The sequence below is a fragment of the Zosterops lateralis genome (assembly GCF_965231275.1).
Source record: "Zosterops lateralis genome assembly, chromosome: 9".
In the NCBI taxonomy this organism is placed as follows: Eukaryota; Metazoa; Chordata; class Aves; order Passeriformes; family Zosteropidae; genus Zosterops; species Zosterops lateralis.
Genome location: NC_139769.1, coordinates 26,389,379 through 26,402,197, shown reverse-complemented (window position 1 = coordinate 26,402,197; position 12,819 = coordinate 26,389,379). Strand labels below are relative to the sequence as shown.

Below are 12,819 nucleotides of genomic sequence, written 5' to 3'. Positions count from 1 at the left end.
AGACCATTGTTGACACGACATTTTTTATCACAGAATAAATATTGCATTATTTGCTCTCTGTATTATCTTCTCTACTTGAAAATCTACCAGCTCTGTTACTTAACAGGTGTTTTAGTTGCCATGCCCCACCCTTTATCTACCACAAATTTAATACAGATTGTTCTTCCCTCGAGTTCCATGATGGCTTTGGAACTGCAAACTTTGTGTGTTCCATATGCCCGGAACAGTCTTCCGAGAATGTTTTCAGGGCATTTGCATTAATTAGAGAATTTGAATATTCAAAATTATAAGATGTTTCTGATACTGTAAGCTTTGCAAAAAATCCTCTGGCTGGAATTTTCTGAATTATCTTTTAATAGGAAAAACACATTTAGATCCCTCTTAACCCCTCCCGTAGCAGTTGTCTTCTGTTCCTCATTTGTTAGTTTCCTTCTCAGGGGTGTTATGAGAATTAATGCAATGCAGAATGATTTTACAATGGCTGGACAACAGAGATGAGTGGATAAGTACCAGTTACAAATGCACACATGATTTTTCTCTGCTTATTTCTCTCCTGTATATTTATGCTCCTTTGGAATATACCTTCATAGATCTTTAAAACAAGGAGATCTTTAAAACCAGATTATTTTCTTCTGTACCCGCACAGGTTCTCTGCAGGTGTTTTTCCAGTGGTTAATTTATGACACACTATGAGGTGCAGCATTAAGCCAAAAATAAACTCCTGGCTCCTCCACTATTCCTATCCAAGTGCTCATTTAGTCTAGTTTTAGGAAGATGCTACGTACACACAGTAATTCATTTTCCAATCCTAATATTATAATTTTGAATTCAAAAGGGACTCAATTAGTCATCACTACAGTTTAACAGCCTGAAACCCTTTAGTGTTAATAAGTACACTAAAAAAGTAAATACTTTAACCAAGTATGTGAATTTTTCAATAGTTAGAAATTTTAATACAGCAGTAGGTATAAAATTAAAATTCTCATGAAACTCACTTTCTGTAGCTTCTCATAATGTCAAGAAATTATGCCCAGGGTCTTCCCTGTCTATACTAAGGATGATGGAAGGAAATGACTATGCTGTGGAATATATTTTTACCCCAATTAATGCTAAGAAGAGACAAAAGCATTTGTGGGTCTTCACTCTGTTGTGATGCTAAGGCTGGTCTGGAAGTGACTGGAATGTTTTCTTCATTTATACTGATCTATTTTTTAGCAGGAAATGGCAACCAAATGATCGTGGCTTTTATGGGCCAGTAGAACAATCTATTGCATTTCAGTTTTTCTTCAAATCTGTGCAGACTTTCTCATACAGTGGGAGGAAGGTTATGCAGTAGTGTAACCTCAAATACATGAATTTCAACCTGTGAAAGAAAAACCCCCCACCAGTCTAGGAAGATAATACTCAGACTTCAATATGCAGGCTCTTTTTGCATGGAAGTGGTGTCTTGGGAGTATAAATGAAAGTTTGAGAGGTTTCTGTTTTAGACTTCTGGAATTTAATTTCAAAAGGATATATAAAATTAATGCAATCTATTTTACGATCAGAAACTACTGCATGGTTGTAACTGTTTATGGTTACAATTCAGTGTCTTGGTCCATGCTCAGCATGAAATATGAGCAGGGTCTTTCTTTATACATTTATTGTTTGCAGGATCATGTCCAAATGACGTTACAAACAATTACACCACATAAAGCTTGAGTATTTATCTGGTTGTATAGACAGATTATTATATTCTTAGACTGTAAATTCCTGTTGGTTCACAAGAACCTCTGTGCTCTCATGGAGGCATTCAGCTTCCTGCAGACTCTTGAGAATATTAATGTCTCACATATATGAACTGAGCATATTTATTCAGTGACACAAATTTCATTATAATGTGTGGGGGTGCTGAGTGTTCAGTTGCAGGAGTGTTCTGTCAGAAATATCCTTCTTTTAGGGTGCACTTGCAGACCCAATTACTGATGGGAAGGAATAATTTCCCACCAAGTTCCAAAAGTCATAGCAAAGGGCATGGTAAAAATGTCATGATGAGTGCTGATGTGAGTGAATGTGATTCCAGCATTTTATTCCCTGTAAACTCATCAGCTAGCAAAAATTAAAGCTCTCACATTCATATGTTTTAGTTCATTCTGTGCTGTTTCACCTTAGACTGAAAACTGAAACCAGTTGCTTCTATATATTTAGGAATCTACATAACCTTTGTCATCTCATGATCTTGCATAGATGTTTTAATGCAATCTCTGCAGGACATTAGAAACATTAGCCCATTCCACAGGTATGAGTCCGAAGTACAGAGGGAAACTGAGGCTTGTCTTCACTGAGTTCCTACATAACAAAATCAATACTTGATTTGTGATTGGGCACACAAAAAAAATTGTTTAGGCACCATTTAAAAAGTGTTTCTAGGCTGATCCACTGAGCTGGAGTGATTTGGATTGAGAACAAAATGCTCCTGTTAGAGATACCCAAAATTTCAGCACCTGGAGTTGGTGTGAGTCACTTGAACTTGTCACTGTGGCTGCTCCAGAGCTCTTGATCAGGGCAGTCACTGTGTCCAGCAGTGCTGGTTTGGACAGGGTAACGTGGGTCTGTTAATTACACTTTGCAGTGAAGACAAACCACAATGTGATTTTCCCAAAGACATTAAAAGAGAAAGCAGCCTTGGTTTTCTGTATCTTGCCTGTTTTCTGTCCAATGTGTGAACCACGAGCTTATGTACAGACATTGCTGAATGATTTTGTACTGCTGCTAACAGACAAGAATCTGATGTTGCATATTTTTCATTAATGACTGGCATGAATGGAGAAAAAAACCTGAAAAAACCCCAACAATCCCTCCCCTGATGATTTGTGAAGGTTTCCCTTCGACAGTAAATATTATCGCTGATGATGTTAATGAAGACATTAGTTTCACAGCATTTGAAGTACTGAAACACTCCACTGTTAACTAGCCTAGTGGGGTTTATGCTAATGTAAAATATAATAAAGTAGAGGCCACTATCTCTTTAAGCTGAAAGAAAGGAAACTTGTTTCTACTTCCAAGGGATGCCTAGTGTGTGCTTATCTAATTGACTGTGTATTTTGTCTAGGTGTTGAGGGAAAGCTAAGAGAATGAAGGCTCTAAGTCCCCAGTGGAAGCATGATATGGCGATGCAGTGCTGGTGCTGAATTGTTCTCTCTGATGGCTCTATGGGAGTGGATAGCACTGAGTCTTCATTGCTGGGTTTTAGCAGTTGCTGCTGTCTCGGATCAGCATGCCACAAGCCCCTTCGACTGGCTCCTCTCTGATAAGGGACCCTTCCATCGCTCACAGGAATACACAGATTTTGTGGACAGAAGTCGACAGGGATTTAGCACAAGATACAAGATTTACAGGTATGAAGCAAAGGGAAAGCAATTACAGAGATACCATCCTCACAGGTTGTAAATGATCAATAAGGGTTTCCTTAAGGGAAAGGTTCAGTTGTGGGAACAAATCCATAGACACCAAATTCATTGCTGAAATATGTGCAAGGCCTTATGCAAGGCCACTGTGTATTATGGAAATGCTGCTTATGTTGTTTCTGTTTTGTTTGAAGAACTTTTTATAATTGATTATGTTGCTCTGAAAAAAATTGTTGTTTACTACCTACCTCTACTCTGTCCTGGTGATATGGTCAAAAATGTGCTAGGGATTCAAATACCACCTTTGGTTGCAGAGGGATCACTTTTGATCATGCATCAAATTCAAATGCTTTCCATGTGGCTCATCAAGACTTAAGCTGAGGTTTTAAGAATGAAATTGTGGCTCTGCATGTACTGCTGACAGAACAGACCTCATGGTACAAAGGAGGGCATTTCAAAAGTGACCCAAAAAGGTTTAATATTGGTTTATGCCAATGCTTTGAAAAGGGGTGGAATTGAGTGATAAGAGCCACTGTGAATTTTAACAGAGGTTGTAGGTGTTTGGTCCATCACAATTCTCAGCATTAGGCTGGGCCAATTCAGACCAAGAAAAGGAAAAAACGGGATGACTTCAAAAGTATAGGTCTGCTTGAGAATTTGGGCTTGCTGTGGAATTGTTTCAATGATATGTTTGTAACCTGTGAGTGTCTACTCTTTTGAGACTGGTGAAATATCTTCTCAATCTTTTGCAATGGGTGTAGCTCAGTAACATCCAATGTCATCAAGGACATGGGAAGGAAAAGAGGAGTTCAGTCTAATGTGAGTAACCTAATGGCAAATACACAGAAGGACAAATAAGAGGCCAGGAGAGGTTGAAGACTGAGAAAATAAATCTATAAGCAGAGAGGCTTTTCACCTCAAATTGTGATGGATTCCTCCCAACAGCCAAAAGAAAGTGGGGCAGCAGGGCAATACAAGGCAGATTTTCAGCTTCTCTAATAACTATCCATCCTACAAACACAGACCGTATTGCTATGGGAAGACACACACTGATTTCACTGAGAACCACGGAAGAGATTGTGCAAATGTCATATCTATTTTAGGCTACTATTCCCCAGTGATATCCAGTCCTTTAAAAGAAGGTAAGAGTGATATATGCCTATATGTATATTATATTTAGTGCAGTGTCCAGTGGACTGTGACAGAAGTGCTGGCCTCAGCGTGTAGAGATTCTATTTTTAAGGAATTGGCTTTATTTTCCTTTCCCAAATACATGCAGTAGAGGGCACTCTGTTGCAGGTCAATTTTGCAGTGGGCTCCTTTGCGATACACAGAGAAATTAAACACATTTTGAAAATAAAGTGTGATTTGGAAATATGCTTGATGAAGTGGCTTGTCTTAACAGAACAGCATTGCCCAATATTTACTGCATTTTAAAAGCCAGCTGTCAGGACCAATAATGTAAAGCCAATAATGCAGAGTCTGAGGCAGCATATTTTATTCCCATTATTCTGTATTAGTCAAAACTGAGCCGAAATTATCTTGCTAAAACATGAAAGATAGAATTGTATTTCATTTGAGCTCTTACAATCAGGTCCTTGAGAATTTTGCTCCTCTCAGCCATCATTACAGCAACATTGTTAAGTTTCACAGATCTGTAATCACACTGCTAATATTTATTTGGGTTTATGCATAGGTTTCAATTGACTTTAATTTACACAACCCCACGGAAAATGTTTCTCAGCTTTAATTCCATTCTCTGCCTATTCCCTCCAAGAAATGAATGAGGAAGCCAGAAGAGCCACAAGCTGTACTTTTTTTGATTCAGCCCTCCAAAACCAAATCTTATTGTAAAGTTTTCTTGTAAAATATGGCCCCATTAGTGAGTAGTGCAGAACACCGTGACCTTGTTAGAAGCCACACACTGTAAATTTAATCCCTGTTGCTTTTCTATGAGCTTTCCCAGGCTATAGGACTTGCAGCCTAATTGTCTGTTCATTCTCTCACCTGTCTTTTACCTAATGGAATCGATCCCTCAGGGACAGGCCTTTACTTGAAGGGAGAGGTAAGGAAGAGGAAAGCACCTGCCTGTATGGACTCAGCTGTATTAACAAGGGAGAAAGGTGCTCCAGTCCCTGAGCTCTTCATTTCAGCCCCTTGGAGCACACACCTGAGACCTGATATTTAAAGATTAAGGATGAAGGGAAGGCTTTTTCCTTCATTTTAAATCCATGCCAGGTCAAAATCCATGGGGCTTAGGGTGGGTGAAATGTGTAGGGTGAGGGACTTCAGGGGACTGTGTCCCATTTGAACCCTTCCTGGCAGGATGTTCTGGGCTCAGACAGAAAATGACTGCAGAACCCCATTTTTTTTTTTTAATGGCACAAATGTGGCAAGTAGCTGCAGGCCACCTAAAGGAATATCTCTCTTCTGCAGAAGGGGCTGGCCCCAGAAGAACCATTGGGGCTCTGAGCAGTAGCAGAGCTACTGTGTGTAGCAGAGCTACTCCTGTGTCTCCAGACCGACAGCATCCAAGCCTTACACAAGAGATGACCAATTGTATCTCTCTGCCAAAATCCATCAAGTCCTGCTGCCCACGGGAACTAACTTAGGATGACCAACTCACCCTGGGACTGTTGGTCTACAACTAACAGAAATGAAATGGCCTCAATAAAAATAACATAAACTCAGCAGTGAGTTGCACATATTCCATGTCATAGTTCAAGGTGTGTAGCAAGAGATTACAACGTGAGACTGCTGTCTGACTTTTGCTTTCCAACAATGGAGCAATTATTCAGTGACTAGAATGATATTTTCATTTCCCCTCCATTTGCAGTCTCAGGGGAGGCAGTAATGATGCGGAAAAAAATATCTTGATGGAATCTGTAATATTGCAAAGATTTTATTTCATTCCCTCATTAATAACATTCTCTATTTTAATCAAAGCCATATTAAAAAGCAGGGAGTGCATGTTATTCTGCTTTTGGTTATATCAGTTAATGCATTTTTCTGTAAATACCAAAGTTTCAGGTACAAAGGCCTTTGTCTTGTACCATTGACACTGGTTTGAATGGGATCAAGGTCATACACTGCAGGCCCATGAAAGACACAGAATGATTAAAATCAGATAATAGGACAGAGAACTAGAAAAGCACCCAGTAGAGAGAATAACAAAGAATATTAAAAGGGAATTTACTTGAAGGAAACATTGTCATTATGTTTCTGCTATTGAGTAAAACAGCGTTGTGCTAATTCTTCTATTTCTGTCATTTGCGTGGCAGGAGACAGACTGATTTTAAAGTTTAATTTCACATATGGCAATTGTTTTTAATGATACTCAGTAGGCTTACTTTTTTTCAGTTCTTATTTTACATAGCCTATTTCCATTTAAAATTAATGTAGTCAAACTTTTAGCCTAAAACAAGAAAGCTGATCACTCTATGGACTGTCTGGTAACACTTCTTTTCTCATGGAATCACAGACTGGTTTGTGTTGGAAGGGACCTTAAAGATCACCCAGTTCCCACAGGCAGGGACACCTTCCACTGTCCCAGGTTGCTCCAAGCCCCATCCAGCCTGGCCTTGGACACTTCCAGGGATCCAGGGGCAGCCACAGCTTCTCTGGGCACCCTGTGCCAGGGCCTCGCCACCCTCACAGGGAAAAATATTCCATCTAAATTTACCCTTTTTCATCTTAAAGCCAAGCTCTCCATTCACATGCCAATGAGGCAAAAAGCAACTGCTTTGTATCCACACCCTCTGGTCACTGTAAACAAGTGTTCATCCAATCATGAATCTTATAAATTATAGGGATGGAGCCAAAGATTTGCACCAAGGAACACACTGATTAACTGAGCCTGGTTTCTAAGAAGAGGTCTTAACTTCAGCATATTTTTTAAACATAAAAGTTACACTGTTTCTTACCTCCAGATCTGGCTTTCGTAGCACAAAGCAATCATGATAAAACCAACTAGTGCATCAGTTGTGGGAATGTACCAGCAGAAAAATCATCTGCTGCCCTTATTTTATTCTGTACATTAAAGTTCAGCTATATTCATGGGCAAACAGGCTGACTCCCTCCAAGGCCAGGAGTATTCAGTGTTGCAGGAGAGAGTTGGAAAAGACACATAAATATGAAATTAGTTTTAATCTGGTATTGCAGAACACGAAACAATATACGACTGGTATTATTGACATTGTTATAAGTTGGAAATGATGGGCTAGTTGTGCTGATAATGTGGCAGTGTTCTATTCCCTGTAGTGCTTCAAAGGAAATACCCTCCTGTAGGAAATTTAATAATTGCCAGAGTTTTTGGTGGTATTCATTGTCACTGACCTGTGAAGAAAACCACCAAGAAAGCACCTGGATGGATGGCTGCTGAAAACCCCTAGATTCATGGGAATGCTATGTCAATATTTCATGGAAGGTGGCTCCTGCAGTTAGCATCAATAAGTATTTTGGCAAGGAGAACCAAGTTTATAATTTGTTATTTAACACATAAAGGGAGTGCTGGGTCTCTTATGTAAATCAACTACCCAGACAAAGGGATTTAAATCCAAACAGAATGAGCCGAGAGGTTACCAGGATGGAAAGAGTGATTGTGAAATTATGCAAAGAACCTACATTGTATCAGAAGAGGTAATTTCTACAGAGATAGGGAAGTATTCATGCTATCAAATAAGGTCTTGAGGAAATCTCCTCGGGGATACTGTGGAGTTTTGTTGAAGCAAAATGATTTAAAACCTGAAACAGATGTGAAGAATCAGGGGAAGAAAAGGGCCTCACTTTTTCTTTTGAGGTGGAAATACTTGACAATACTTAGGGGGGGAGAAAAAAAAGAGCTGAAAGAGGATACAATTCCTGTCAACAGAACATATATTATAAAGTGAGATGAGCTATCAAAACCAAAACCCATTGCTGTGTCAAAACCAAATTGGCTATGAATAAACTGGCTATGAATAAATTTAGATTTGTTCTTTAGAAAAGATTCCTAATCATTAAAGAAATTCTGGGACATACAAAGTTACAGAACCTTCCCAATCCTACTGATAGGAGGAAAGGGTTATAAGATACGATGCAGATAAAAGTAGATGAAGTTTTAGTGACCACTGACATCCTTTGGGGCAACTGCATCTAATAAGTGTCCAATACTACTCTGCAAAAGGGAAAAAAAGAGAAATCTCTGGAAGTAGTGGGCAGCTCTTGGCAGCCTGGTATTCATGTGGCTTAAAAAGATTCTCTTAGAGGTTGTTTTAAAAGGGGTTATGTTCATGAGCAGCTACAAAAACAGAAGCATTTGAAAATAATGCCATCAAGTTAAAGATAAGAACACATTGGGTTCCTCTCCTTTGTCCTGAATCCTCTGGTGACTGAACCCAAAGGGCAAAGTGAGCAAGACTCAAGACTCTAACAGAACACTCACTAATGTGTTTCAACTCACGTGTGTGAACCTAGACTAGGGCCAACATCAGTTGGTTTTGTCATTTTTTTACTCCCTATCAAAATATTTTAGCCCACAGTCTCACTAGACTTCTTGACATGTGTGACAGACAGTGTTAATAAAATCCTAGGAGGATCGGTTGTGCAGGTACACAATATGCCCTGAATTGTAATTTTCACTCCAGTGTATGGTCTGGAATAACATTTCCTTGTACTCTTCCTGAGGCTGATTTGAACTGAGTAATCTGGAATTCAAAGCATGGAGAAGAACAAACAAAGTTCTTCCAACAATGGCTTTTAATACAAGTGTTTAAAGAGGAATAAAAGGAATGCTTCTCTCTGTCTTTTCCAGAAATTTGCTCTATCAGTGAATTGTTTCTGGTCTGTTGTAACTGGTCAGTTTCCTTTAGGGAATATTCCATTCAGCTTGGTGGATAAAATGTACAGAAATCAGATGAATCATCATTCGCATAATGTTTGCAAAGGGCTAGTCTGGGGAACGCACTAACTCCCCTTTTTAAATTCAGGGCTCACAGGCTGGTAACAGGGAAGAGCAGCTCAAAGAGTTTTTGTGATCGTGAGCTGATAAATTTCTACTAGGAAAATATATGTAGCCCAGCACATTTTTAAGAATGTCTGGATATGAAAAACATCAATGAGTTTAATTTTGGATTGTGATACTACAGCTTCTCTTATTCTAGTTAGGTGGGCATAAAAAACCATGACACCAGTTAAATACCTAGGTCTGGTGGAACTACTTGAATAAAGACATACCTGAGCAAAATTAAAGCTTTAGATGACTATTACTTCCAGGTCTAGAAATATCTGGATAACGTCCTCCAAAATTATTGAGTTTCAGTCCCTTTGTTCCAAATGCAAATCCCTTTCATAGGAAAGCATTTTTTGTTTAAATTTTATAGCCTAAAAACTGATCAGGTCATGATGCTTTACAATTAGCAATTCCTGTTATCAATATTATATTAGTTTCTTGATCTTGATCCAGGGGATTGTCTGGAGGGTACATGCTTGTGAAAAGGTGGAAATAAAGGAAGAGAAAATTTAAACTGAGAACCCATGCATACATAACTGAAAAGTTAAGAACTCAAAAGTAGGACCCTGATTTTTCAGGTGAATTTGATGAATTTTCAGATTAATTAAAACCAGAGCCTAGTTTAGTTTAGCCAGTATATTAAAGGATTGACAAGTCCCTAGACTGGAGGTTCACAAAGGTGAAGGAGGGTTTGGCTATCTCCAATAGCACTGGGAGAATCAGAGGGCTCCTAAGATGGGTATCAGAGTCATGAAAGGTGCAGAAGATAAGGACTGGATGGTTGTTTAGGTCTGTGCTCACAATCCCACTTGTGTAAAGGATCTACCATGCATGGATAAATGATCTCTCCATGGGCAGTAATGAAAGAACCTGGGATCTTGTGGGTACTTGTGGCCCAGGAAAAGGGCAGACAGAAATGAGGGCTCAGAGATGGACAGGAAGATAGGCAGGCAGTTCTGATTCCCAAAATGACCCTGTCCTTCCATCTCTCTGAAATCTATGAGCCTGCACGGCAGAGAAGTCATGTGCTCTGGGTTAAGGAAAGCCCTTTTTACTCAAGAGCAAAGGAGAAATCAAATTAATTTTTGAGACTGATCCGCAATATCAGCTCACATTTGAAGATCTTGGAAAAAAGGCCCCATCCCTGGAAGTGTCCAAGGCCAGGCTGGATGGGGTTTGGAGCAGCCTGGGCTAGTGGAAGGTGTTCCAGCCCTTGGCAGAGGATGGAACAAGATGGGCTTTAAGGTCCCATTTTGTGAGTCGCTGAAGAGCATGACAGCCCCTGCAGAAACAGTGTATTTTAAAGTGATTCTGCCTTCCTACAGAATCTTGCAGAACATTCAGTATACCACAAGTTATTTATCAGACTGCACAATTCTACAGAACCCAAAGGCCTGAAGGGTGTTTTTCCAGGGAGCAGACTCAGACCTACCCCATAACCCCTCTCTCCACTTGGCTGGCTCAGTGTCAGCCTGCTGGGTCTCGCAGTAAGGGTGGAGTTTCTCTTGGTGAGATAGAGCAGCCTTGGGCAGGGTGCTGGGGAGCAGTGCTGCTGTGCCAGCAGGATTAGGAGTGTTCTCAGGAGTCAGCTTGACAAGAACACGAGCGTGTTTCAGCTTGGCAACAAAGGAGGCTATTGATGCCGAGTTTGCCTTCTGTATGTCTTTTTTTCATAATACACCACAGGAGTCTGTGTTTTGACAATCTCTCTTTGTATTTCTCCTCATTTGTTCTGTGTATTTAATAAAAGATCCTAAAGAAACTCAAATGGCAAGGAGAAGAGCAAATCTTATTTTTTGTAAACATTATTATCATTCATTTCTAGAATATACCCTTTTTCAAAATCTAATATTTTAAGGATAATTATTAGATCAAACCTCCTACTGATATGTTTCCCAAGAACAAAGAACATTTATTTAGAGAATATGGTGTGTCATCATTTCAGTTAGTGAGTTCATGAATCATTTAAGTTGCCCTAAAAAAATTAGTATAATAGAGGCTGTAACTTAATGGTTTCATGCAATCACTGAAGTAGTGTAAAAGCTGTTTAACACTAATAACAGATACATTCTTCAGTCAGCAGGGTAGTCTGACAGGATTTTGCGCATGAAATCAGGTCATTTTCATTAATTCTTTGAAGACTTTTTGTTAGTTTGTTCTTTGTTCTTTCATTTGCCCTTCCTTTTCATTTTTGTTTCAGTATCCCTGCTGGTACTATCAGTGATGTTCAAGATGTAGAGGATATCAAACGCTGATGACTTTCATAAAGGAAAAAACAATTACCAAGATTTCTTTTAGTTACTGAAGAAAAAAGAAAAATGTATTTTTTTTTCATTACTTGAATCAAATTTTCTGTGTTTTGTTTTAACCCCCATGTTGTTGTTTTCTCTGTCTGCTGCTAGGGCAGTAGCTGTCTCCAAACACAATGGCTTTCAGGTTTCTTTCTTCACCATATGTTGTCTATATGGGTGGCATGTTATACAGGAAAAAAAAAAAAAAAATGACTGAGTAGGGCAGAAACCTTCTCTGTATAAAAAGACAGTGGTATTGATTGGAGTGTGTGATTCTTTGTATAGAAGGGCATTTGTGCCTTTTCCGTGCAGAAAAAGAACAACTGAAACCGAATGTGCTCACTGAAGAATTTTTGTCATTTTCTTCTACTATCATTAAGTTAAGGTCGTGGTCAATATCTCTGAATCCAAATCTTAGTTGTCTTCTAGCTCGGATTGATTGATTCTACAGGTTTTCACAGTCATTATGCTGGTTGTGAATATCTTTTTTTTTTTTTCTGTAGCTACAGGTTCATTCCAGCAAAGACCCTTGGGGAGAAAAGCAATACTTCAAAATAATGTCTTGTTGCTCAATTCTGCCTAGAATCCCAATATGATTGTTATGGATAACAGTGTTCTTAAGGTCATTAATGGCTCTGTATCTCAATTCATCTTCTGATACTCTCAATTTCTACTTTATTTATGCAGCTTGAGAAGAGAAGATATTGTTACTGACCAGACAATTTGATATATACAGAGCTCTGAAAAATGCACATGCAGAGCCCACCAGCAATTTAGAAGTTGTGTATGCAGGTCTCACATACATCCAAGAGATAGAATCTGGCTTTGAGGAGTGAATACTAATTTCTCGAGGGAAAAGCACACATAGAGGTTTTGACTTATATGAGTAACACAATTTAAAATCACACCAGAACAGACATTCTACCAAATATTCAGAAAGAAAGCAGAATCTGAGACCTGAGGAAATGTAACTGATTAATCTAAAACAAATATTTGTGTTTCAGGTAATTCTGGATTGTATCCTTACAGTTCTTGAAGTAAAACTAATATAGATTTCTTACCTATATCCTGACTGCTAGCAGTAGGGTTGGATGCTTTACTTGGAACTCAAATACAATATCATCTTTGCCTCCTGATAAATATGCTCTAATAA

The 12,819-nt window shown here is 38.9% G+C and overlaps 1 protein-coding gene across 2 annotated transcripts in view; it reads left to right on the top strand.

Moving 5' to 3' along the window:
* Nucleotides 1–12,819, top strand: part of LOC310912676 (BMP/retinoic acid-inducible neural-specific protein 3) — a 212,232-nt gene that overhangs the window by 15,402 nt on the left and 184,011 nt on the right. The window contains exon 2 of one of the 2 annotated variants that reach the window (XM_083867430.1): nt 3,092–3,377. In XM_083867430.1, the coding sequence (XP_083723556.1) occupies nt 3,142–3,377 (236 nt within the window). In that variant the 5' untranslated portion in view covers nt 3,092–3,141. Of the gene's footprint in view, nt 1–3,091; nt 3,378–12,819 lie in introns of those variants that run through there. The other variant, XM_083867431.1, reaches the window with a different exon arrangement.